The sequence below is a fragment of the Phalacrocorax carbo genome, chromosome 7 (assembly GCF_963921805.1).
Source record: "Phalacrocorax carbo chromosome 7, bPhaCar2.1, whole genome shotgun sequence".
Lineage (NCBI taxonomy): Eukaryota > Metazoa > Chordata > Aves > Suliformes > Phalacrocoracidae > Phalacrocorax > Phalacrocorax carbo.
In genome coordinates, this window is record NC_087519.1 from 26938006 (window position 1) to 26962788 (window position 24783).

The following is a 24783-nucleotide window of genomic DNA, read 5'->3' on the forward strand; positions in this document are numbered from 1 at the left end:
CTGTAAACAATCTAATCTATGCTAAAATGGCTGTTACTCAAAATCATTGTCTTTTGAGGGATGATTGAGAGTTACAAGGAAGAGCCTTCCAGTCGCAGTGTACCACCTGTGGAGCTGATAGCCACTTGGATAAGCCACCTCAGATGAGAAACGGAAATCTGAGGAAAGTGATGGGGTAAAGAAACAAGTGGGGCTTAGCTTCAGGAAATAAATTGTTACCTCTTTTTGTGATGAGAAGAAAGGCAAGGCCCTCTTGATTTCTTTATCTCATTTTATCTCTGATTCTCAAATGTCTTTTGCAATAGGTAAAAGCCTTCTGTTCATCTTGCATGTTTCACTGTTGGACCAATTCCTGCGCACCATTGGCAGAACTTGCTAAGGAGAAAATATTTTGACAGAGTTTAGGATTACTGGTAGAGGTGAGAAAGGAACTGGAAGGAAAACAATGTTTCAAATGATTTTCTTCTGCCAGTGCATCAGAAAAAGCACTTTCATATAGCTTGCAGCTTCCAGACTCCACAGAAGTTTTTTGGTGTCTTTTCTCAATGTTTATCCTCTTCAAAATAACAAAAACCAACTTTTGCCTGCGTGATTAGCAAATGGGATCCCAGCACGGCACATGTTCTGTGAGACTGCTGAGCTGCATGAGGCTGGACAGCTTCAAGTTGCTTGTGAAAAAATCACGTGTTGCTGGGTGCGCTCCTCTGCGGTGTAAGCCATGCCTGCACCAGAAAAGCAGCATGCACTTGTCTGAACAAGAAGGAGCTGCAGACAACCAGCAGGGAGAGTTAAGGATTAACCCAAGAATTAGCAAAGTCAAAAAGCTTAGTATGTAGAGCATGGACCAAAGAAACAGCTATGCAGCTCAGAACTGTTCAGCTCCTCATTGGATCATCACCGGGGGGGGAAAGAGAGCCTGTGCTTGACAAGGTGTTTCTGATCCTCCCCATGTTCCCTTTCCCTGGCTTACTTTAGAAGAATTTGCAAAGAAAAAATCAGGCAAAGCTGCCACACAGCTTCTGTCTGCAGCCATCCCTGTTCTCCCTTCCCCTCCCCACCTCTCTCATCCCTTTACAAACTCTCCACCACCCTCATCTTTCCAATTTTGCCAGCTCCAATTTCAGACTTCCTTTCCTGCCCCTGACAGTTGTCTTTGCATCTGCCATCTTCTTCCTCCTGTCAAGCAAGCAGGGGGAAAAAAAAAAAAGCCTTTCTCACTTGAATTAGAGATGGATTTATGAGGTTCCATCAGGTCTGCAAGAAAATGTGGTGGGGATGCCAGATGTGCAAGTGTCATCCAAGAGAGCAGTTGCTTGGCAGGCCAATGGAGAGCCAGATTGACTTGAACTGGTACCTTCCCTTTGTCACAACACTGTGCTGTGCATCTGCCTCCTGCCTGAGACGACAGGATCTTGTGGGTTAGAAGGGATGCTGGGCCACAGTGCTCAGGAAAGCTAGAGGGACGTAGGAGAGGAGGGATCATCATGAATGCTACCAATGTAGGGCCCTGTGAAACCAAGTACTGGCCCTGCCCAGATGCTTATCAGACTTGCAGTGACACCTGTGTTCTTCGCTGCCTTTTGACATTCTTTGCAAAAGACAAACAGGCATGCAATGATTTCTGTAGTTTCAATACGTGTAGTCAAATTGCTGCTTACAGCATGATACCAAACCATTTGTGGTTTTGATTAGTCATTCCCCAGGGCAAACTATATTTAAAATAAGGAAGCCTGGTAGAATAGAAGGTGCCTCGCCTTTTTAAGAAGAAGCTTTAGTTGTATAACTAAAGACTGGCCTTAATTTCTTGACTTGCAACTTCCTCCTTTCACCACACCTCCTGTTACTGGCAGAAAAAGAGAGCAAACTCTTGTCAGAGACAGCAGACACATGCCAAAGAAACTGTGGGATCCTTCAAATCTTTTACCTATAGAAGTTCCATGTGGAAGTCCGTATGCTGAGGCTGTGTGTCATGTTCATCTACCTTTTGTATGGGGTGAAAACAGGTAAGAAATCAACAGTGTGTTTTGAATGTTTTTGTCAAATATAACATGCTTCCTGTGCTCTGCAGAAGCACAAATATATCTACCCTCTGCATTATAGTTACTGCGTGGGGTTTTTCACTAGCATTATTTTGGCAAAGCAAATTATACTGGTTACATGAATGTAGTCAGCTCTAAGAGTTTCAAATGTAAAACCAGAAGTCATTTTTATTATCTTTTCATCATTTTGCAAACATTTCTCTTATATAAGTACTATCCATTGACACTGAAAATGTAATTTGAAATCTTCAGAGAAGAATGATTTCTTTTCAGTAGTGTCTTACATGACAGACGCAAAGGATGAATTACCATTTATGAACAATAAACTTCATTTGATATCCTCACAGCCCTACTAAGAATCAACCTGTATAACAATAAACAAATGTACTGCCTTGTGTTAGCATACAAATGGGAGCAAGTCAAATTATAGCTCTCTGCTTTGTAGGGGAAAAAAACAGGATAAAAAAAAAGAAACATTCTTATAAATATTAACTTGTATTTCATCAGGTTCTCTGGAGTAATCTTGGGGTCACATTTTGCTTAGTTTGTTAAATATGATGTCGGAAATGCAGTAATAATAAGTGGAAAAGAGCATTGTATAAAACAGCACTGAGGAAACCCAGTGAGATACTGAAGATCATTTTAAGAGGTAGAGGGCAGACTCTCTGTGGAAAAGTGACGGAATTCTTCAACAATGCTGCTGAGATTTGCTGTGTGGAAGTGAAGTGTGCTTAAAGCTGAAGACTTCATTATTGACGCATAAGACCAGTCTGTTGAAACACACTGTAAAAATCCCATGCAAGGTGACAGTGTTTTGAGCAACAGTGAAAGTGCAGACAGATGCAGAAGAAGCAACACGTCTTTTTGAGGTCTGTGCAAGGTGTTGACTGGGTGAGCAGCCCCCTTCTCGGGCTCCATGTGGCAGTACAGTCTCCCGAGGACCACAGCTAGGACAACTACAAATCTGGCCAAGTGACCACTGACCGACCCATTGCAATGAAAATCCATTGGAACTTTACTTTGCAAGAGGACAGACCAGTGGAGTTAAAAAAACTCAGCTGCTATTCTATTCATGCAGACAGCCTCAAGATCACAGCCCCAAAATGCCGCTATTGCAAACCCTGTCTGTCCATAGGATGAACATCCAGGACAGAAGGAAGAAAAAGCCTGCAAACACTGTCTCCGAGAAAGGAATGACCAAGTTATTCTGAAGTGCCCCTCCTGCTGCAATAGCACCTCAGAGGCTGATCTCAGGCTCGAGACAAAAGATGTCCAGCTCCCATGTAGGAACAGCGGTTTAACGACTTAGTATGCCCCCTGCTCCAGGTGCTGCCATGTCAGAGCACCTTGCCCAGAAATCTGTTGTTTGCCATCCTATTTTACATGTCAGAACAATGAGCAGAGGGAGAAAAGTGAACTGCCTGAGGCTGTTCAGCAAGCTAACGGCCAAGACAGGGCTGGGAGCAAGTTAACAGGACACTGAGTTAATTGCCACATTTATTCACCTTTCCTGGAGGGAAGTGGTCTGTTGGACACGGGTTAAGTACAGTGCCAGGGTGTGAGTTTCCACCTCGCTTATTTGCTTGCAGAGTTAATATCAATAAGTCTCTTGCCCCATCAGAGAAATAATTTTGGAGTTTCAAAGACACTTCCAGCTGTTTGGGTAGGACTCACCGTGCTTATCAGAATGAAAAGCAAAGCCAGGGTAACTGGCTGTCCTCATGTGCCAGCTTTTGGAACACATGGTGGGTGAGTCTGGGATATGCACCAGCCTGCCAGAAGAGAAGCTGGCAGGTTTTCCCCCACTATTAGCACTGATCTGATTTTGTTAATCAAAATAGAACAAATCTAACAGACTTGGTGCAGATATAACAAGGCTTTTTAAACAGTTCCTGTGTTAGGTATTAGCAAATGCCAATCAGCTCTTCAAAGGCTCTTATTTACCAGGAGGTTTGGGCTGGGCTGGTGACAAACATAGTGCTCCTCTGGGCAAGTCTCAGCACAATGCAGAGGATATAGAAACAAATTAAGCAATCAGTGCAATCTAGCACCATATAGAAGTAATTCTTGCCTGGCATTTCCGTGTGTATTACTACAGCTTCAGTGGCGGTAAAGATGCTTAACAATACTATGTAATAACACTATACAATAACGAAAACAATTTCTAGTTATTAGTAAAAATAAATATAACTTCTTTTATTTTGCAGTAGCACCTAGAGGACAGTCATTAAGTATCACTGTGTATGCTGGTGTATATCAGCAAAAAATTATAACTTCTCTCTGCTGGTTACTTTGATATCTCCACATGAGCAGTGTCATAGAAGTCTTCCTGCTGTTTCTCTGGAGCATCTTGGCACTGTAAGAATGAGATGACAGCAAGCTGGTCAGGAGACAGCCACCCAGGTCGCCTTTACTCTTGCAAGCAGAGCCCAGAGTCACACTGCCCCTGGGAGCCCCAGCTGAAGAATGACAGAGGCAGAACACCCTCAATTCAAAAGGCCACTGATGTTCACGGTGCCTGGCTGAGGGTTCATTTTCCACCACTCCTGTCCTGCTGTTCATATTTTACCATAGGCTTTATTCAGGAAAGACTCCGTGGATTTCAAATGTTAAAATTTATTTCTGAATTTATGGTAGCAATTTAAAATATCCAGTTGGACTTAACTGCAACATCCTTTTAGCCTATTAACTTTTATTTCTGGAGCTCCTGGGACTTCTACAAAGTAATTAGCAGAACTGTGGCAACTGAGCAGATTATTTTATGTGCTGGGCACATAACATTTATGTCGCTGTTATGCTCCTAATTTCCATAGGAGGAGAAAAGGGAAAGGTGCTCACAGAAACTGTGAGTGTTTCGTAATTTAGAAATTAAAATGCACAGAGTATTGGAGATTTTCTAGAGTACAATTAACTTATAGCTGCAGGTTTTCTAAACCCTTCTACCTACTGCACAGCCCTTGAAGCAACAAAGATCAGGAAGATTTCTCTAGCAACTGCAGCCTGAACAATTACTGCAGCCCAGGGTATATGTGTGAGGGAGACATCCTCTCCCACAAGGTGCTTCAATAATATTAAGGGGATTTGGGGAAAAGGATTGTGAGCCAGGGAGAGGCTACAAAACCTGGGAGGGCCTTCATAAGCAATGTCTGTCTGGAGGCAGTTATATTCTATGCCCTGTTGGAGATTGTATTGGACTCTGAAGGCTCAGCTGGTGTTCTGCTGGAAAACCAAGGAACAAAGACAGGCTTTCAAATGGCAGAGACTGTCCCATAAAGCAGCACTTACATAAAATTCAGTTACTCTTCAGCTGTGTACAAAGCAATATCAGTAACATATCTCATGCAGCCAAAGGGTGTCCCATTTCTCAGTCTGAAATAGCAGGCTGCATCTGCAAATACAAATGAATCATTGAGCTGCCCCTCACAACAGCAAGATCCTCTGCAGCTTGTCAGCTCCAGACTGGAGTTACAAACAAACCACGAGTACGTATCTTTACCCTAGAACCTGTCCAGAGCATCTGGGTTGCTCAGAGCAATACAGCAACCATCCTAGTTGTCAGTCTCTAACACCTTCCTCACACTAGTGGGATTTTTTTAGAAAGTCCATGCCATCTTCCAGCTGCTAGTGGAAGCAGGACTGTACTGTTTCAGGGAAAGCTGCTCTGAGAAGGTACACTTGCTGTCTCTGTTTCAACATGGCAAAAAATCCTAAGTTTCAGGGTAACTCCAGTCATGAACATGAGAGAGGAAAGAAGCAGCCCCAGCTCAGACAGCTCACAACATATGTACCAGTGCCTGTGCAGGGCTGGCAGGTAGAAAGGGTCAAAGCAAACATATTGGTGCTAACCTCAGGATTGCCACACTGCTCCTTTCAGATCCTGGGAAGACATGTCCTGCATTCACAGCTCTCAGCATTGGCAACGCTTTGATAGGGACGGATCTGAAAGTGAAGCTGCTGCTCTACACCAGACAGAACCCAAACTGTGCTGAAGAGCTCAATTCAACAGCCTCCAACTATTTAGATGTGACCAAGAAAACCACCTTCATCATCCATGGATACCGACTCACAGGCTCTACCCCGGTCTGGATCCCTGACTTGGTACATCTTCTGCTTTCCGTAGAAGACATGAACATCATCCTTGTGGACTGGAACCAGGGGGCAACAACTCTCATCTACAGTAATGCTTCCAGAAACGGCAAAAAAGTTGCTGAGATTCTGAAGAAAATTATTGATGAAATGTTGGTAAGTTGAATGTTCACACTATAATATAGTCACTAATGCACAGTATGTAAAGGACACAAAGGAACAGTTTAAACACAGCAGGATGTCTGGGAAAATAAACTCCTAAAAAGGAATGCATTTGGTTTTGAAAGTGCAACTATACTGCAGTGCCAAATTCTACCCTTGGATTTGGTGCGACAGTCTTTTGTTGCAATATTCAGTTTACACTCTTAAGTCTCTACATTTCTGGATACAAAACTCCACAGATATGTTTCCCATACAAAGAAACTCATTTCCACTTTCTGGATGTCCAAAAGTCAGCTTATGGGGATCAGCTACAGTTTGCAGCTCCTCGCAGCTGTGGCACAGGCACAGTCGGTGACACTGGATCATTAGGATTGTTATGCCTGCTAATGCCTTGCAGGAACCACATGTGGGCAACTGGAGTTGTGCTCACGGGGCTCATGAATATTTGTTCCTGTCCACACTTGTAGTCACTGCCTCAGGAAAATACAACCATTGCATGAACTGTTCTCATGGCGGCTCTCAGATATGGGCCTTCACCGTGAGTGCTAATTGTACTATGGGACTATCAAAGGGGGAATATTTACACAGAGTGGAACACATCAAGAAAAAGTGTGGGAAAAGTAGGGAGATGCATTTACATTCCTCCTGATATTTTTTTATGCCCTTCATGTGCCTAAAAGCTATGACCTCAGGTACTTTTAAATCTCAGGTTGATGGAGCATCACTTGACTCCATGCACATGATAGGAGTGAGTCTGGGAGCACACATCTCTGGCTTTGTGGGACAAATGTTTGGTGGTACACTTGGAAGAATCACAGGTAAGCCCTTCTTCCTGTCAGTCCTTTAGCTCTGAGATTAGCTGTTCACCGTGAGCAGAGTGAGCTGCACAGTACTGAAATGATGCCATGCGCACGGTTTTGCGTTGCAGGCCTTGACCCAGCAGGTCCCTTGTACAGAGGAAAGCCACCTAGCGAAAGGCTGGATCCTACAGATGCACAGTTTGTTGATGTCATTCATTCGGATACTGATGGTATGCGCATTTCTGCTCTTTGCTGTTATGAGGAAACCTAGAGACTGATGGGGAGCACAGGAAAGCAGGGGCTCTGGTAGGCAGCAGTGTTGGGGGATCCTTGCTCCTTTGGCCCAAGGGGGCAGCAGTCTCCTTCCCTGGTGCTGTGAAGGGTCCTGTGGGCCTGGTTGCCCACATTGTGCTCAGCACTCCCTCAGGAGCTGCAGTTCTATTTGCATTTCAAAACATGCTGCTGTTCTACAGCAATTATAGCCTCTTGGCTTATGAAGTACAAGGACTTAGGCACTGGTACAGGAGTGCCCTGTTGCTGCCACAGAACACACTCCTGCTGGAGCGGTTCCGCACTAACATTACACTGCAGGGTCAGCCTGCCTCAAAGCACGCAGCATCTCAAAAGCTAATCACACAGCTCAATGCCTTGCACAGCAGATCAGTTGTCCCCAAACCCGTAGCTCCCTGCATGATGCTTCCAGTCTTCATTCCACCTCCCATGGGCTAAACCTTCCCCTAGGGTAAATCTGGAATCTCCCTCAGCCCTCTGCTTTCCCAGCCAGTGCACAGCACGTCTTCACATCAGCCAGCCAGGCCAGCAGTGTGATGCAAGCCCAAGCCCCCTGCTCTGCTCCCACTGACATCCTACTCCCAGCGCTTGGCTTTCCCACCTCATTGCTGCCTCTCGTCTTCTCCCAGTCCCTCCAAGAACTCTGACTTCAGCAGCATAGCAATATGAAACCCAGTGTTTCACATCCCTTTTCCTCTCCTGCATGCAGCGGCACAAAAAAACAAATTTTGTGCTCTCACATTCACAGAGTTATTTTAGATATTTGATACCATTGCTAAAATGACACAGCTGGGTCACAATTGTTTGGCCTGCTGCCTAAACAGATGAATGACATTAATATTGCTGCACAGGCAGACATTGTAGAGCTAAATAACTATTATTTTTTCCAGGTAGTTTCTTATATTTCCTTCTTCTGCATTTTACGATTTAATATTCCCTCCCCACACCCCTGATGTTTTCTTTTGTCAGGACTAGGTTACACAGAAGCACTAGGCCACATAGACTTCTACCCGAATGGCGGGACCGACCAGCCTGGCTGTCCACTGACAATATTTTCTGGTAATTAATTCTGCCTTGAATTGCACAAACACTGACAAAATGTTTCCAATGAGAAAAGAGGAGAAGGCCAGAGAAACATCATCACTGCTTAGAAAATACATGAAAACCATATTCTGGCAAAGCCATGACAGCAATTTCTTCCCAGCACTGATGTGGTACACCGACGTCACGTGAGTTTAGCCGATGTGCACCAGGCAGACATAGGAGTCAGTGGTAATCCTTCTGCTCTCTGTCACAAATGCAAATGATATTAATTTTCTGTGCAAAAAGTCATCAGGTAGATTTGTGCCTTCATTTTGTGACTACATTTAGAAAACCTGCGGGATATATTTTTTAAATTACTTAGAACACACACAAAACCCCAAGGACTAGCAATGGCAAGAACCTGTTCAGAAAACAGGTTTGAGATGAATGTGGGTTAGGCAATTATACTGAATCCAATGCATCCTCCTTGGCAGTGACAGTGCAGTCTGGCAGGTAGAGCCCTAGTCTTGAATGCAAGAACGCTTTTTTCCTTTCCAGCCTGACAGCAGAACTGGTTTTATGAAAGGTGGGTGAAGAAAATACCTCCCAGAAGAAAAGGCAGTAATGTGAACTCAACCCTTATCAGACCCAAGAGAATCTACATAGAAAACCAGCCTGAAACAAAAATCCATAGGAAATGAGGCTTCACTCATTTTGCTGCTCATGCAACAACTCCTTTTATTAGTTGTATCTTTCTAAAGAGCTTTTTACACCAAAATGGAAGGCTATGTGCGAAAAAGAAAAGCAATATCCAGCTATCAGGCCTGAGCTCAGAAAAAAGATGAGAACACCTGAGATGGAATTGGATCCATAGCTGGATCCTCTGAAACTGCAGTAACAACACAAACAAATATGTTTTTAAAACCAAAAAAGACAAGAAGAACAGCAAACACAGGCAGAGCTGAGTGCACTCAAAGGGAGAGGCCAGTGCCCCCTCACTGCTCTGCCACAGCCCAGTGTTCCCCAGTGCCACCTGTTGTGTCCAGACTGGTCAGTAACTGTCCATCGGTGTGTCTTCTTTTGCCAGTGCATTAACAGTGTTTTCCTGAAGCTTGAGGATTGCTAACAAAATATTTCTTCCCTATGTATGATTAAGGATTGCAGTATTTTAAATGTGACCACCAGAGGTCTGTTCTCCTGTTCATGTCATCCCTGAAGCAGAGCTGCAATATCACTGCATACCCGTGTGACTCGTACAGAAATTACAGGAATGGCAAATGTACCAGCTGTGAAACTTTTTGGCCTATGCCATGTCCCATCCTAGGTAAGGATCCAGGGAATGTAATACATCCTGAATACACCTGTCTGACAGAGCTGCCCATTGTAAAACTTGGTGTGTAACAAATGTTTTGCTAACGGACTAACACAACATGGTGCTTTGCAAAAAGGATGTAAGTTATTTCCATGGAGGTTTTTGAGATGGTCTCTCCTTGGCTTCTGCAGAGGTACAAGCCCCTGCTGCAGGCAAGAGAGGCCTGAGAAATTTCCCTGCTCTTTGTATGGTCACATCATGTTATGATCTAGAACAGAAATCCACATGTAAAGGATCCTGAACTAGAAAAGCCAAAACAAGACTTGGGTTCTTTACACTAAAGTCACAGGAAAAATGAATTAAAGTCTGTCAGATGCAGAGTTTGAGGGATAGGGGCATCTTCTTGCTAAAACAGAATCTTTTCTAAGGAATTTTCAGCACCACAAAACCCCTCTTGACTCTAAAAGGAATGGCAGAGGGGTGAACAAAGGCTATTCTGCTTTTTTGTAACTGACCCACAGAGGTGTCCTAGCCTGGATGTGACAGCCCAGATTCAGGCTGCCATTTCTGAAATGTTGATGCTAAAGGCATGTTGATGGAATGTTGATGCTAGAAACAACTGACACCTCCGGAAATTAATTTCAGAGCTAAGGGGATGATTTTCATTCTGTACTGCAAAATTAAGTCCTTCTTGACCATGGGTATCCGATGTGGAAGAGGATCAATCTTAAAATAACTGCTGAACAGTAACCAGGGATATTGAGACCCTCAGTTGGCTTTAGTTACACAAGTATAATTAAGCCCTGGCATAAGTCTACAGAGTATGGGAGCATGTGTCACACAGTACTACCTTGCAGCTGGCAAGCAATATACTATTTCTTAAATACTTGCTTTGTTATTTTCAGCAGTTTAGTTGCTTATATACCTGTGCAGTAACTCTCTGTTTCATTTTCAATCTGTCATCTATAGGTTATTATGCCCATAAGTGGAAAAGCTATTTAACACAACAGAGCCATCCAGTGACAAGTATGTTTTTTGATACAGCAGAAAAAGAGCCATTTTGCAGTAAGTGACTAAGATTCTGAGATTATTTTTCTTTGTGTATTGCCTCCTTCAGCAACAGCCAAGCAGAGATGGTTAGTTGCTATTGGCATCACAGCCAGCATTTTAGAAACAAAGCCAGTGGCTGCTTGATAGAATCATGTCCATCTGCAGTCTTGCTGTTACATTCCTTACCTGCAAACCTGCCTGGTGCTGAGAAAGCCAGCTACTCACCAGAGATGTGCAAGAACAGGCTCATCTTGCTTACAGTGCTAGGAAACTTGTTGAGAACATTCAAATAAAACATAAAAGGGTAATTTCTAAACTGTGTTTCAAAACAACACACCACTGTCTTGTGCAAGTAAGAGGTATGTGGGAACAATGAGAGTCAAAGACATGCTCTGAGCTGAACAGGTAAAAAAGCTACCCTGGATAAAAGTGAATGGCATGGGGAAGGGGCCCAGGCAAGGGGAATCAGTGAAAAAAAAGTGTCACCAAGGCTTCTCCTCACCCCCACGATCACCAACATACCAAGCCATGGGCAGGGATTATGGCCTGAGCTCCAGCGCTGGTCAGCAAGTGAATTCAGTGACTTACAGGTCAGAGAAAGAAACAGAATATTCTGCTCTGTGAAAGAGAAGACAAATGACAGATGCTGAGAACAGACATGAAGGGCTTCAGAGGCGGACAGGAGAAAGAAAAGGCAATCTGAAAATGAATGGGGAAGGCAGGGAGTGAAAGGCAGCCTGCTGAAAGCCACAAAAGAGAGGTCATCTTGCATGCCACTTGTGAGCCCTTCCTGTAGTGCTTTCCCAGACATCTCTTAATATTCCTGTTAGAAATCTCTGCAAAAGAAGGAGAAAGAGATTTTAGAGATAAATTGAACGTGTTGTGTCCGATGAGCAAACAGGAGAATGACGTACTCCACCTGCAGCTCTGCCCCCAGACAGGCACACAGCCGGGCTGGAAAGCAGAGCGTGCAAGTCTAACCACCCTCTTTCCCTCTCTCTCTCCCCTCAGTTTATCACTACTTTGTGGATATTATTACATGGAACACAGACACCAGAAGAGGCACCTTCAGCATTGTACTAGCTGATGAAACTGGGAAGAAGGCAGAATCTAAAGTTAATCCGTAAGTTTTTACAGAACATCAGATTGGTAAAGTTGGCAAATAACTTGGTTCAACTGCATCTGGGAGAAGGCAAGATATCCTCCTCTAACTTCTCTGCTCATAGTTGATAGTGTACATGCCTTAGGGCTTACCTGGCCTTATGCAATTTTCCCAGACTCCCCCAGCGCACGCCAGCTGACAGCCCAGCCCTTTGGTCTGGACCCTTCTCAGTCATCTCAAGGACTGAAGTGGACAATCTCAGCCAGTGGCACAGCTGTCCTAGTCTTCCACTAAAGCAGAAGGAAAACACATCTCCCCCTCTTTTCTTCCCTTTCCTGGGAGTGTTCTGTTCCAGCTCCGGGTGCCTAAGACAGCTGAGATGAACCTGGGCCTGAATACGTAACACCCAAATCAAATAATTCCACTTGGAGAGGCAAACTAATGACTGGTGTTTATGTGGACATGCAAATTCCTGATTGATCTAAACACACTTCAGCCAAACAAGTCACGCTGAACTAGTTTTCCCAAGTGTCTCTAACTGCGTATTCTCTCAGCTGTATCTGCTTGCACTGGAGCAATCTGCAGAGCTCCCTGGGGCTGCACAACAGGATCATCCTGCTCTGCTGAGCGTGTGACAGCCCACCATGCAGTGTGCTTACTCACACACACCGAGGTCGTAAACACCTTTGACAGGTTAAAACTTGTCCTATTTGTCAGGCCTCCTAAAATTTCTAAACAAGGCCAGTCGTTTTAAGTGTTGCAACCAGGATACACTTCCAGTCACATCTGCACTCTTCACCCTCATGGGAAACCTGAAACTATGGCCTTACAACAACTGGCTATATAAAGAATGTGTTGTGTGGCTGCAGCATTCTTGTGAGCATCTCTGCTACTTTTGCCCCAAGACCAGGGCAGTTTTCATGCATATCTCAAAGTAGAACCAGCCACTCTGTCAAAAAGGACCAAGTTCAAACCCCAGTCCTATGAGGCTTAATGTCTTTAACCCTGTGCCATTTTCCTATCCTGAGAAGTTGGATTACTCTCTATTAATTCCAGTCAAACCTGCACTGTTTCACAGATGTTTCTGCTGCATTTGCCAGAAGCGAACTACCAGAAATATAGTTAGGGACATTAATACTCCCAGTGTAGAGTCTTCCATTGGTAGAGCTACCTTAGCCACACAGTTTTGTTACAACCAGATTTTAAAATCTGGTTATATACAGCAACATATTCTGCAAACTCCTTGGATGACTTGGTGTTCAGATCAGACAATCATATAATCATTCAGGTTGGAAGAGACTTCTAAGATCATCAAGTCCAACTGCCAACCCAACACCACCATGACTCCTAAACCATGTTCCAAAGTGCCACATCTACACATTTTTAAACACCTCCGGCAGCCTGTTCTTGTGCCTCACCACTCTTTCAGTGAAGACATTTTTCCTAATATCCAGTCTAAACCTCTCCTGACACAACTTGAGGCCCTTTCCTCTCATCCTATCACTAGTAACTCGAGAGAAGAGACCAACACCCACCTCACTACAGCCTCCTTTCAGGTAGTTGTAGAGACTGATAAGGTCTCCCCTCAGCCTCCTCTTCTCCAGGCTAAACAACCCCAGCTCCTTCAGCTGCTCCTCACAGGACTTGTTCTCCAGACCCTTCCCCAGCTTCGTTACCCTTCTCTTGACATGATCCAGCTATTCAGTGTTCCTCTTGTAGTGAAGGGCCCAAAACCGAACACAAGATTCCAGGTGCTGCTTCACTATTGCCAGGTATAGGGCATGATCACTGCCCTGCTCCTGCTGGCCACATTATTCCTGATACAAGCCAGGATGCTGTTGGCCTTCTTGGCCACCTGGGTACACTCCTGGCTCATGTTCAGCTGGCTGTCAACCAACAACCCCAGGTCCTTCTCTGCCAGGCAGCTTTCCAGCCACTCTTCCCCAAGCCTGTAGCGCTGCATGGGGTTGTTGTGACCCTAGTGCAAGATGGGGCACTTGGCCTTGTAAAACCTCATACAATTGACCTCAGCCCATCGATCTAGCCTGTCCAGATCACCCCACTCAACTTAGTGTCATCTGCAAACTTACTGAGGGTGCACTTGATCCTCTCATCCAGACCATTGATAAAGATATTAAACAAGACTGGCCCCAAAACTGAGCCCTGGGGAACTCTGCTTGTGACTGGCCGCCAACTGGATTTAGCTCTGTTCACCACAACTCTCTGGGTTCAGCCATCCAGCCAGTTTTTTACCCAGCAAAGAATATGTCTGTCTAAGCCATGAGCTGCCAGCTTCTCTAGGAGGATGCTGTGGGAGACGGGGTCAAAAAGTGTCAAAGGTCTGCACAACCAGTCATGTACAAACATCATTTTGGTCTGGTCGACTCAAGTTCAGCACAGAGTCACAGTGAGGATTCTGCTTTGAGACCAGAGCAAACAGCATCAGACCTCTGCATCCCCACTCCCACCCCAAATAACTGAGTGCAAAAGTGGCTGAGCAGGTTCATAGCTGGAGACCTGAATCCATACCCATTTCCTGTAAATCAGAAACTAATCGTAGGTTCAGTCCTCCTCCTCCCCCAGCACTGTTTCTAATAATATACCCAATATATTAAAATTGGTGCTATCCCCTTGGTGACTCTCAGACACCTTGTCTCCTTTATCTTTAGAGAAGCTGCAGCCTTTCAGCGGTACAACCAAATCACTTTGCTAATTGGATTTGACCAGGACTTTGAAAATGTAGATAGAATTTCCTTGACATTTTCCACGGGATCTGTCATTGGCCCAAAATTCAAACTCAGGATTCTCCAAATGAGGTTCCAGTCACTTACAAATCCAGAAAGGTAAGCAGAGGTTTACAAAGTATTTCTGTTGTTGCAAATTGGACAGAAGTAAATTAATCTCCCAGATGCCTGGCCTGGCTGAGTTCATCCAGAATAATTATATTTATTTCACATTTAATAATTCTTGCACATCTACACTGGCAATAAATTCTGCCTTCAGTGCATGCACCCAAATCCCATAGCTGAACTTGAACACAGAGTTTGTCTTATTGTACTGAAAACATGCAATTAGTGATCTAACTCTGACGTGGTCTGACATTTTAACCTTTGGTCAGGAAAATGACCTTTGAGTAGCTACAGAGAAGCTGTCCAGGCCTGAACTCTGAGCTGAAAGTAAATGCATCTCTCAGGGAAATACAGATGTCCAGCCCCAAATACACATTTTCTATCTCAGTAAATTTCTATGACCAGTCAAACAGGGAGATTAATTTACTCCTGGAATTCCAGTAACTGGGAGCTGCTGGCCCAAAGCACTGACTACTGCCCAAAATGTCATGAGGTACCTACCAGGCCATTTGCTGACGAGATTTCTGCAGCCGCTTCAGTCACCTTGTTAACCTCTGTCTACTCTATGGTCCTACCCTTAAACTTCCATGATTTTCAGGGCACCTTTGGAGGAGGGGATCTCTGCCTGAGCTCAGCAAGTACAGAATCTCTCAGGTTGACCTTGTGTGCAAGGACAGTATGCGGACATCAAGCCATACATGCTCTAAATTTGGGTTAAAACAAGGATTGCACATTACAGCGTTGAGAAGGGTGCAACAAAAAAAGGACAGAGCTGCAGAACATGTGTCTTTGCAGTTCATAAAAATCTGCTACCCTTATTTTAGTCTTAGAATAAGAAAAAGATTGTGCATATCAAACAAGAGAAGTCCTTCTGCAGCTCCCTCTCACTGACACTCCCCTTCTCCTGTCCTATGTCTCCACATTCACTTCCAGCCCCAGATCCAAATCTAATCTTTTAAAAAGTAGATGCAAATGCCTAAACATTACATTAGAGGCTATTCAGTCTTCCCCAGGAAGGGCTGCCACAGGCTATGAGTATAACTTCATTAAGCAATCAGTCACTGTCACAGGGAGGGATGTCCTGCCCTCTCTCCTTCCCTATGCCAGGGCTACTGCTCATGTGGCCCCAGGTGAAAGCCTAAGCATTCCCTCTGGTTTTCGGCTGGGCTGGTTCTAAGCCAGACCAAGGCCTGGTCTCAGCTCAGTGGCAGCGCAATCCCTAATGCTGACACCAGGGAATTGGCAGGAACACGCAGGTGGGCAAGGAGAGATGGAAGGACCACCTATTTGGTTGTCATGCAAGTGCAGACTGACTTAAAGAGAGCTGTGAACTTTGTAGCCAATACCTGTTTGCTAGCTGGTTTGTTTTCCCATGAGGCAAAGCAGAAGATAACATAGAACATAATGAAAATACACTTAAAGTATCTGTGATCTGAGTAAGGCTTCAAGTCCACCTTGGTTTAGGCAAAGCCAGTTGCCTTGAGAACGTGACTTATTTTACGTAAGCCTCCAGCACGCTTGGAGACTTGCCTGGGGGATGATAGAAAAAAAAAAAAAAAGCCCATTTTTCACTTTTGGCTTGTGCTGTTTTCGTGCAGACCACAGCTGTGCAGATACGACCTTGTCCTGATGGAGAACACCAAAAAAACCTTCAAGCCCATCCCGTGTTAGAGCAGGAATTAAGCCCCAAATATGTTATTTCTGGACATTACGTCTGTATGCGGCGAACATTTTCACAGCCACAAGGGGGGCTCACCTGAAAGTTCCTTCTGTGGAGACCGAGCGACAGCGTGGTGGAGACCCTCTTGTCATAGAGTCACAGAATGGTTTGGGTTGGAACGGACCTTTAAAGGCCTGTCAACGGATGTAGTCAGGGCAAAGATTCATAAACGGGGCTGTGAACGTGACAAAAACATGCTGGCGTTGCGTCTTTTCCGAGGTGAGGTTCCCGCCGCGCCCTCGGGGCCGCGCCCCGCCCTCAGGGCCCCCGGGGCCGCGCCCCGCGCCTGCGCGTCCCGTCCCGCGCCGCTCCGCTCCGCTCCGCTCCGACGCGGGGCGGGGGCGGGCCGGGCCGGCGGCGGGCCGTGTGGCGGGATGTGGCGGCGGCTGGCTGGGCTGCTCCTCCTCTTCGCGGCCGCCACGGCCGCCCTCTGGCTGCTGTCGGTCCGGCTGAGCGCGGGGCAGGCGCGCAGGTGGGTGCGGGAGCGGAGGGGGTGGTGCGGGGGGGGCGAGGCGGGCCGGTGCTCCGGGTCTCCCCGTGTTCTTCCCCCACTCCCAGGCCTCTGCGGTTCCCGTCGGACCTGGAGGAGCTGCGGGAGCTGGCCGAGGCGCTGCGGGACTACGAGCGGCAGCACCGGGGCGCGGCGCTGACCCTCTTCTGCGCCGCCTACCTCTACAAGCAGAGCTTCGCCATCCCCGGCTCCAGCCTCCTGGTAGGGGAGGGCGGCGGGGCAGTGCCGTGCCGTGCCGGGCCGGGCGGGGGGCTGCAGGGCGGGAGCCGGTACGGACTCCTCCGAGGGGCCCTTTGCCCCTCCGTCCCGTCCCAGGCGCTGCCTGCTGGGGCAAGGTGCAAGGTCGGTGCCGTGCTGGGTGAGTCACGGCTCCGCGGGAGGAAACGGGTCTGCGCGGTGCCCTCCAGAAGCCAAAGCGACGGCGGCTGCAAGCAGCCAGGCCGAGGGGACACGCGTGTGGGTGTCTGGGTGCATCCCCGGGCCCTCACGCGGTGTCGTGCCTTGGCAGAACGTTCTGGCTGGGGCACTTTTTGGGCCGTGGACCGGGCTGGTGCTGTGCTCGGCGCTGACGTCTGTGGGAGCAACCTTCTGCTACCTGCTCTCTGGTGCGTTCGGAAAGCAGTTCGTCGTCTACTACTTTCCTGATAAAGTGGCGCAGCTGCAAAGAAAGGTAAGCAGCTGAGGTTCTGCAGGCACCCAGAATGCCCCCGGGATGAGGCTGCCTTTTGGGTTGACTTAGTAAAGAGATGAATAAGTGCAGGGGATGCTTCAGATTAGTTAATCTGGGAGCAGACTGCGCTCTTGGGAGCAAGACTGTTTGCAAAGGGGGTGCATAGAAAATCCCAGATCCTAAGGAAAATCAGAAGTAAGGTAATGGATTGATGGGGAAGCCCCTGTGCTCAAGAACTGCCTCCAGCCATACTGTGCCACATTGTACAGCTGGAGGTGGTTCTGCTGTTGAGTTCCTGATCTGTCATTCAGGTTAGATCCCATTTTCTCCACTTGCTTGGAAGGGACTCCCCATACATACATGAACTTGTTTCTTTTCATCAGTTCTGGACTGATGTTATGTTGCCCCATGTTAGAAGAAAACTTAAGTTCACTCTACTGTCGTAGACATTCAGATGTTACTGCTGTCTGAAGAGCAGAAATAATTTGGAATGTTTCTCTTGGCAGGTGGAAGAGAACAGGAGCTGCTTATTTTTTTTCTTATTGTTCCTGAGGCTGTTCCCTATGACACCAAACTGGTTTCTGAATCTCTCAGCACCCATTTTAAACATCCCTGTGTCCCAGTTCTTCTTATCCGTTCTCATCGGTAAGGCCTGAGGAGACCATCTGAGGGGGCAGCATGACATTGCCTCTCTCCTCATCGCCAAGCCTTGCGTAGTATGCAGAGTTGGGGAAGGCAGAGCAGCAGGGTCATAGCCATGACTCTGCCCCATTTAGCCATTTGCCTTCACGCTGCCCTTCTATTCAGAGGTCTCACAGCATTTTGCAAATATGCATGCATCACTGATGCAGCGAAGTTTTGAATCACACCCCATTCTTTCAGTTATGAACACAGACCCCTGCATCTGGCCTTCAGCAAGGGCATATTTGAGCTCATTTTACATGGGAGGGGATGCTAACAGGCTTTTCTCTGCTCTGATTCTTTCAGGTCTTACACCATATAATTTCATCTGTGTGCAGACAGGAGCCATTCTATCACAAATCACCTCTTTGGATACCATTTTCTCCTGGGACACGCTGCTCAAACTGCTTGCAATGGCTGTGGCAGCACTGATACCAGGCACCCTTATCAAGAAATACAGCAAGAAGCACTTGAAGCTGGATGAAGACAAGCATGTTCAGTTACTCAATGGCAAAAAGAGCTTGTGATGGCTCAGGTGCCCCAGATGGTGGGGGACTGTCTTGCAAAAGCTGCAGGTCTCTTCCTGTGGGTTATATTCTGCATGCTCTGTGCCACCGTGGACCAAGGACAATTGCAGTTTTTAATCCTCCTTCTCGTCTAAGAGGAGGTGTAAGGATCTTATTTTTAATGAATGTTTCACTGTGCATGTATCTGCACGGAGAGCGTTATACAGGGGCATTGTGAACACTTCAGTTAATTTGCCTGTTTCCTGTTTGCCTGTGTCTCCAGTGTGCCTGAGGGTGTTGCCAGCCCACTACAAATGTATTAGCAATGGGAAAAAAAAAATCAGGAGTACTGGCATCCTGGGAGGAAGGCAAATCAGAACCCCATAGTCCTTCCCAGCTCTTGAACACAGGGGCCAAGCACCGCACTCCCTGCAGTCTCCCTAACAGCCTGAGTCCCAGGCTTCCCTTGGGCTCCCGCACTTCACACCAAGTCCAGCTTTGTGCGCCTGGCTAGTCTTGATGGTGTGACTGGTGTCAGCTGCTGCCTGCTCTGAGGGTGAGGCAGGCTGCTTTTCTGGCTGGCTTCATCCCTTGGCACCGAGAAGTTCCCAGCACATGGAACTGTGCTGAGGTGCAATGGCAAAAGCCTTGGCTGTTTTTCATCGCCACTCTAGTAGCAGCATTTCCCAGCTCTAGGCAGGCCCTGCCCTCTCCAAATCCATACTTATTTAGCATTTTTGGCCTAAAATGACAAACCGTGCACTTCTGCGCCGTTAGGTGCAGTAGTACCAAGTTCAGAAACAAGTGATGATGTTTCAGGGTCCCTGTACCTTCTGTAGGAGAGTTTGCACAGTTGTAGAAGATTGTTCCTCATCATCATTCAGATAGTAAGTAAGCACAGCCTGCAACAACATCATGGGGGTTTTGGGGCCAGCTCTGAGCCGCCTGTATCATTCATGTGTCAGCACACACACCATTGCTGCTGAGGTCTGTCAGTGTCTGCTACTCCCCACAAAGACTAAAGGGGGAAAAAAAGAAGTGGGATGTGCCTGGCTGGCAGCGATTTGACCCTGAGAAGCACCTTTAAACCTATGCATTTGGTCATGTGTAACTAGGTTTCCAAATAAGCAGGTAGGCTCTGTCCCAGTTGCTGGAGAACAGTAGCCCCCAGGCGTGATACTGTGCTCTGGGGCTGTTGGTATTTGCACCTCTTTGCTCTGCTCCCCATGAGTTTACCCTCCAGTCAGAGGATAAAGTAAACTGTGGCATGGAAGGAGGCAGATGGGAGATCCCAGAGCACTTGGGAAGCTGATAGTGAATGCTTCATCCTTTCTAGCACCTTCCCCATCAGTGGGGTTGGAACTGAGTGGGACAGGGAAGTTCCCAGGATGAGAAATCATGGTTGCAGATTCAATCCCCTGAGCTCATGTTGCAAAAACTACTCATTTGGCAAGCAAGAACAACACTTAGGGACACCTAAGTGCTTGGTAGGCTGTGTGTGTAGTTTGGAGCTCCCAGTAGTTCCATTTCAGCTGCAGTCAGAGACAAGTAACAATAAGCCGCTCTCTAGCATCATTAGTTATTAAAAGGCTTCATGACATGATCCCACAGTACATTGAAAACCCTTCCCAGATCACCAGACCAGCATGAGAAGCGTTGAAGTACACTGGCTTTTTATTCCATGCATTGTTTGCTTTGATAGTCATTCTTGTTTCCATCACTGTACACTGTTCAATACAAAAAAAATCAAGTTTGTATCAGGAATCCGCAGAGTAGGGAGGAGAGATGAACACTACTGGACAGGGCCAAGATGAAATGGTTACTTAACACAACAGTGGGGAAGGCAACATTCAGCTCTGGGAGAAAATCTAGGCTAGTGTTCAGGAGCTGTCAGCAGCCATGAGAACTGGATCAGGGTAGTTGGGATGCTGAAAAGGGAACCCACGGTTTACTTCTGTCCTGCAAATGTGGTGCTACTGCAAGGAGGAAGCAGGCCAATTTACGCCTCTCAGCCCCATCCCCTGCTAGGAGAGAAAGTGCAAGAAACCACAGCAGAGGTGCCCATATGGCAATGTGCAGATCATGTCCATGTGCAACTCCACGTAGGTTTTGCTAAGGAAAATGCCTATATAACCCCCTGCAGAACTGACAGCAACTGTCCCAGGAATGCAGGGGGCTGCTGAACCACCCCTGCCCACATGCAGTCGAGGGCACGAGATGTGTGTGCAGGGGGAGGCTGGGATTATACATTTCGGCAAGGGAGGGCAGCCCTAGTGGCAGTCCCAGAGGGATACTGCATCAGAGGCAGCAGTTAGGAGGAGCATTGCTGGACCATAACAGTGCAATGACCCGTGCATGTAAAGAAACTAGAGCTAAGTGTGGCAGCAGACAACCTGAAGGGTTCAGTTCTGCTTTTTCCAGGCTGCAGAATGGGCCAGTATGTCCCCGGGCAAGGATGGGCAGGAATCAGCACACACCTGGGACAGCTGGCCCAGAAGGGTCCCAAAATCCCACACATCAAAGCTTCTATGCTTCTCTGCAAGCCCAGAGGAGCTTCATCACATGGTGGAGGAGCTCTACACTCTACAGAGACCACAACTACTGAAACCCCTCTGGGATCTTTTTGTTAAGGACTGAATCATCAGAGACTGAAGTCCCTGTGAGAGGGACTTCTCCAGAGTCCCTGGAGACTCTGACAGGCCTGAGCTGGAGGCAGCTCTGCTTTGGGCCTATTGCTGTAGGGCTGCCCTAGGACACCAGTGCTGCCCACAAGCAGCAGGCACCGCAGGGCCATGGACTGGGCTGACATCCCGCTGCCCATGGGTGGCAAACAGCCCTGCCTGATGGAGCTCACGAAGCCTGCCAGATCTGAGTAGCAGAGTCTCTCCAGGGGCATAAGGCCTGGCATCCTCTGCTGTGGGGGACATTTGATGGTAGTTCTCAAACTCTCTTTATGCAATAGTTTGGTCTTCGTCTCTGTGTGTGTGCGTATGTTACATGCACACGGTTCTCCACTGCTAAATGCCTGCTGCCCCCAGCCTACTGAGTAACCATCTGCACCACCTTTTCCACACCAAAACCCCTCTCACAGCACAACAAAGCCTCTCTGGCCCTACCGCCTCCTCCTGCCACTGGCTGAGAGACAGAGAATGTTTGGGAGGCAGAACAAGGGATAGGAAAAAGAGACGAAACAAGAAATAGGCCAGAAAAGAGCTTCACTCCCCTCTGCATTCTGCCTCCACCCAGAGCTGAGTATTGCTGCTGCAGGCAGGGGTGAGCTGGTCACTCCCTCTCCTCTCCAGCAGCTGCTTGGTCCTGCAAGGGGGATCCACCATGTGGATCCACTGCTGGCCACCCCTGATGTTGTACGCGCTGCCTGGAGTGATTGCCTTCCTCCCCACTTGTCCTTTTGGATGCTCTTGCCAGGGGATCTTCTGATGGTTATTCACTTTGTGATCAATTCAAAAGCCACTTGCTCCCTGATCACCATTCACCACCAGCTCAGGGGCTGCCAACTCTACTGGCAACAGAAGCAAATTGCAGCATCGACCACAGGGAGTATCACAGGGCCCAGGGAGCTGACTGCATCCATCCCCCTCAGACCAGCCTTGACAGGTTCCCTGCCCCGGTATAACAGCATCCTTGGAAATCACAAGAGGTGACAGCTACTGACAGCCACGGAGACCAGCTCTGCTCCCATCCCCACCAGTGACCAGGGAGAAGGTAACACCACACAAACAGGTTACAATTGTGCTAGCAGTGAAGCCAACCTTCTGATCGACAGAAATGATAATAAATAATAAAATAACATCATAACTTAAGATCTGTGTGTAGTCCAGCTACAAAAATTTAAAAATATGGGATAATTTAGCTCATACAATACTGCTCTCTGTATAAGTAAGACATTTTCCTTCATTTTGCCATGAGGCTATAAATTACCACAGTTAAATTCAAACCAATATTTTAACATAAAATGTAAACAAACAAAGCAACAGAAGTACCTGTCCACGGTCCATTCCTGCCGTTCATCTCAGGCTGGTGTGCCAGTCTGCAGAGCAGCACCCAGCAGCGTGGCCACGCGCCACGCACCCGTGGCACAGCCACGCCAGCCAGCACGCTAGGAAGGGCAGAGTGAAAGCTCTTGCAGGGGGATATCAGCTAAGGTGGGGCGGGGAAACGTGCTCTAGCGTTTTGTTCTCTTTAAATATTGATTTAGAAGAGTAGTGTTTGAAGGGAAGGCACTATGAGTTCTATCAGAAAACAAATTTTTCTCATCTGCCAATGCCTCGGCCTGTCACATACCAGTACTATCCTCACTTTCACCTGCAGAGTTTCAGCTTGAAGGAGAAACAGGGTACACCCCAGACACAGCTGTGCCACAGCCATCAATATTCCCTGTGCAACCCGTTTCACACAAAGCCTGACATGAAGGGCAGGCAGCTGTTAATGCTTTCAAGAATGTACAGTGAATAAGGAGACAGGGCAGGGCTGATGCTCTTATCTAGGCCAGTGATTCCCAGTCTTCCCCCTCAACACACAGCTCTCTGCTGGTTATTGATGCTGTTGTAGGTGAGAGACTGCTTCTCCAAGTCCAGTAACAGGCATCTCCAGTTTCCTCCCCAGAAGAGTGCTCAGGCTCTGCAGAATGTGCTTTCCACGGTTTGCAAGTTCTTGCTTTTCCAACACTGATTTGATTGATTTCTTTGACTGACTGAAACAGACAGGAGGTAAGAGGAGGAAGTAAACTGGGAAATGGCACACTGCATCTGAAAGAGGTTTCCCTGCTCAACTGGAGGTCAACACTGCCAGAGTGAAGCAAGGACGATGTTAAGAAGCGCTCTTATACCAATTCTCAGGAGGACGAGGTTAGAATACATTTGCAGGATCTGACAACAAAATGCTGATTAAAAAAAGAAACTAAAAATTCATAAAATAAAACCCACTATTACATTCCTGGGGATGTATCGACTCAGAAGACCCTGGATGTTAGCACCTCAGTACCAGTTTTCTCCAGGAACATGTCCACCTTCTGATTAAAAATGACCCAGCTGGTTATACTGAATCCACTTTGTTCACAGGTTACCCTATAGTAAGGTCTTTTTATGCTTCCTCATTTGATAAGACTGAGTGGTTTAGTTTTCTTCATCTGTTCTCCAATCTTCAGGGCCATGAGGCCTGGTCCCCTGTGAAAGCAGCAAGAGAATCCCCCTGCATTTGTACACAAAGCTGTCCAGGCAGGACTCCCGGGATGTTCTCTGTAATGTGCTTGCTTTCTGAACTTTTTTTTTTGCAACAAGTCTGTGTGTCTATAAATACAATCCACTCTTTACAGTAAAAAGTGTTAAAATGTCAAAAAAATAAATATCCATGTTACAGTAACTAGATTATTCAATAAAATACATCCCTGCCATTCTTGATTGAAATGCTCAAAGAGAATTAATTTCATTTGGACATTTTCCAGAGATTCGGGTTATTGCAAATCACTCCTGGGGTGGGAAGGAGAAGCATCTTCTCTTCCTGTAAAGTGTGATGAAGGGGAATGAAGTGGAATCTCAGGGAAATCAAAATGCCAAGTATCAGGAAGCTTTGGGGGAGATCTGTATTACCAAGTAGCAGAGCTGCAGGGCTTATTGGTCCTGACGGTGGCATCAGAACACTCCCCTTCAGAAGAGTCACAGTCTGATTCTCCAAACTGTGGTGGGTTCTGCAAAGCAAAAGGAAAGGGGAAGACTTGAGCAACATTCTTGCACCGCAGATCAACCACACCATCCCAATCTGCAACAGCAGACAGGCAAAGGAGCACCAGCAGAGAAGGAGCAATTGGCAGCACATAGGAGATATCAAAAGCACACCATCGCCCTACCAAAGGTCACTTGTCTCCCCTCAACGAGGGGACAGCAGAAGACTATCTGGTCAGAGCACTATCAAATACAGAGACAGTTATGAGAAGATGGTGCAGCAGGCTCTGCCCTACCCCTCCC

General features: G+C 46.9%; 3 protein-coding genes and 1 long non-coding RNA gene across 8 annotated transcripts in view; 2 read left to right on the forward strand and 2 right to left on the reverse strand.

The window, feature by feature from the left end:
• The first annotated feature begins 885 nt into the window (after positions 1 to 885).
• LIPH (lipase H) lies at positions 886 to 16478 on the forward strand. The gene is made up of 10 exons (XM_064457150.1): positions 886 to 2003; positions 5914 to 6281; positions 6997 to 7105; positions 7216 to 7317; positions 8348 to 8437; positions 9558 to 9725; positions 10683 to 10778; positions 11775 to 11886; positions 14535 to 14708; positions 16313 to 16478. Exons 1-10 carry the CDS (start codon positions 1952 to 1954, stop codon positions 16383 to 16385), a joined length of 1344 nt encoding a protein of 447 aa, XP_064313220.1. The 5' UTR covers positions 886 to 1951; the 3' UTR covers positions 16386 to 16478.
• On the reverse strand, positions 2201 to 16560 carry LOC135314329 (uncharacterized). The gene is made up of 3 exons (XR_010373836.1): positions 16471 to 16560; positions 5325 to 5427; positions 2201 to 4395 (listed from the first exon to the last, which is right to left on the reverse strand). It is a non-coding gene; the product is annotated as an uncharacterized LOC135314329 (long non-coding RNA).
• Positions 16561 to 16717: 157 nt separating this feature from the next.
• TMEM41A (transmembrane protein 41A) lies at positions 16718 to 19048 on the forward strand. 2 transcript variants are annotated; one of them, XM_064457147.1, is made up of 5 exons: positions 16723 to 16906; positions 16993 to 17146; positions 17454 to 17615; positions 18122 to 18260; positions 18603 to 19048. In XM_064457147.1, exons 1-5 carry the CDS (start codon positions 16809 to 16811, stop codon positions 18821 to 18823), a joined length of 774 nt encoding a protein of 257 aa, XP_064313217.1. In that variant the 5' UTR covers positions 16723 to 16808; the 3' UTR covers positions 18824 to 19048. The 2 variants fall into 2 exon arrangements, with proteins under 2 accessions (XP_064313219.1, XP_064313217.1); XM_064457149.1 differs by lacking the exon at positions 18122 to 18260 and having other exon boundaries at positions 16718 to 16906; positions 18603 to 18814.
• Positions 19049 to 20458: 1410 nt separating this feature from the next.
• MAP3K13 (mitogen-activated protein kinase kinase kinase 13) overlaps positions 20459 to 24783 on the reverse strand; it is an 86430-nt gene continuing 82105 nt past the window's right edge. For 3 of the 4 annotated variants that reach the window (XM_064457139.1, XM_064457140.1, XM_064457141.1), the window contains 2 exons: positions 24409 to 24506; positions 20459 to 24319 (listed from right to left, as the gene is read on the reverse strand). In XM_064457139.1, the coding sequence (XP_064313209.1) occupies positions 24283 to 24319; positions 24409 to 24506 (135 nt within the window). In that variant the 3' untranslated portion in view covers positions 20459 to 24282. Of the gene's footprint in view, positions 24507 to 24783 lie in introns of all 4 variants that reach the window. The other variant, XM_064457142.1, reaches the window with a different exon arrangement.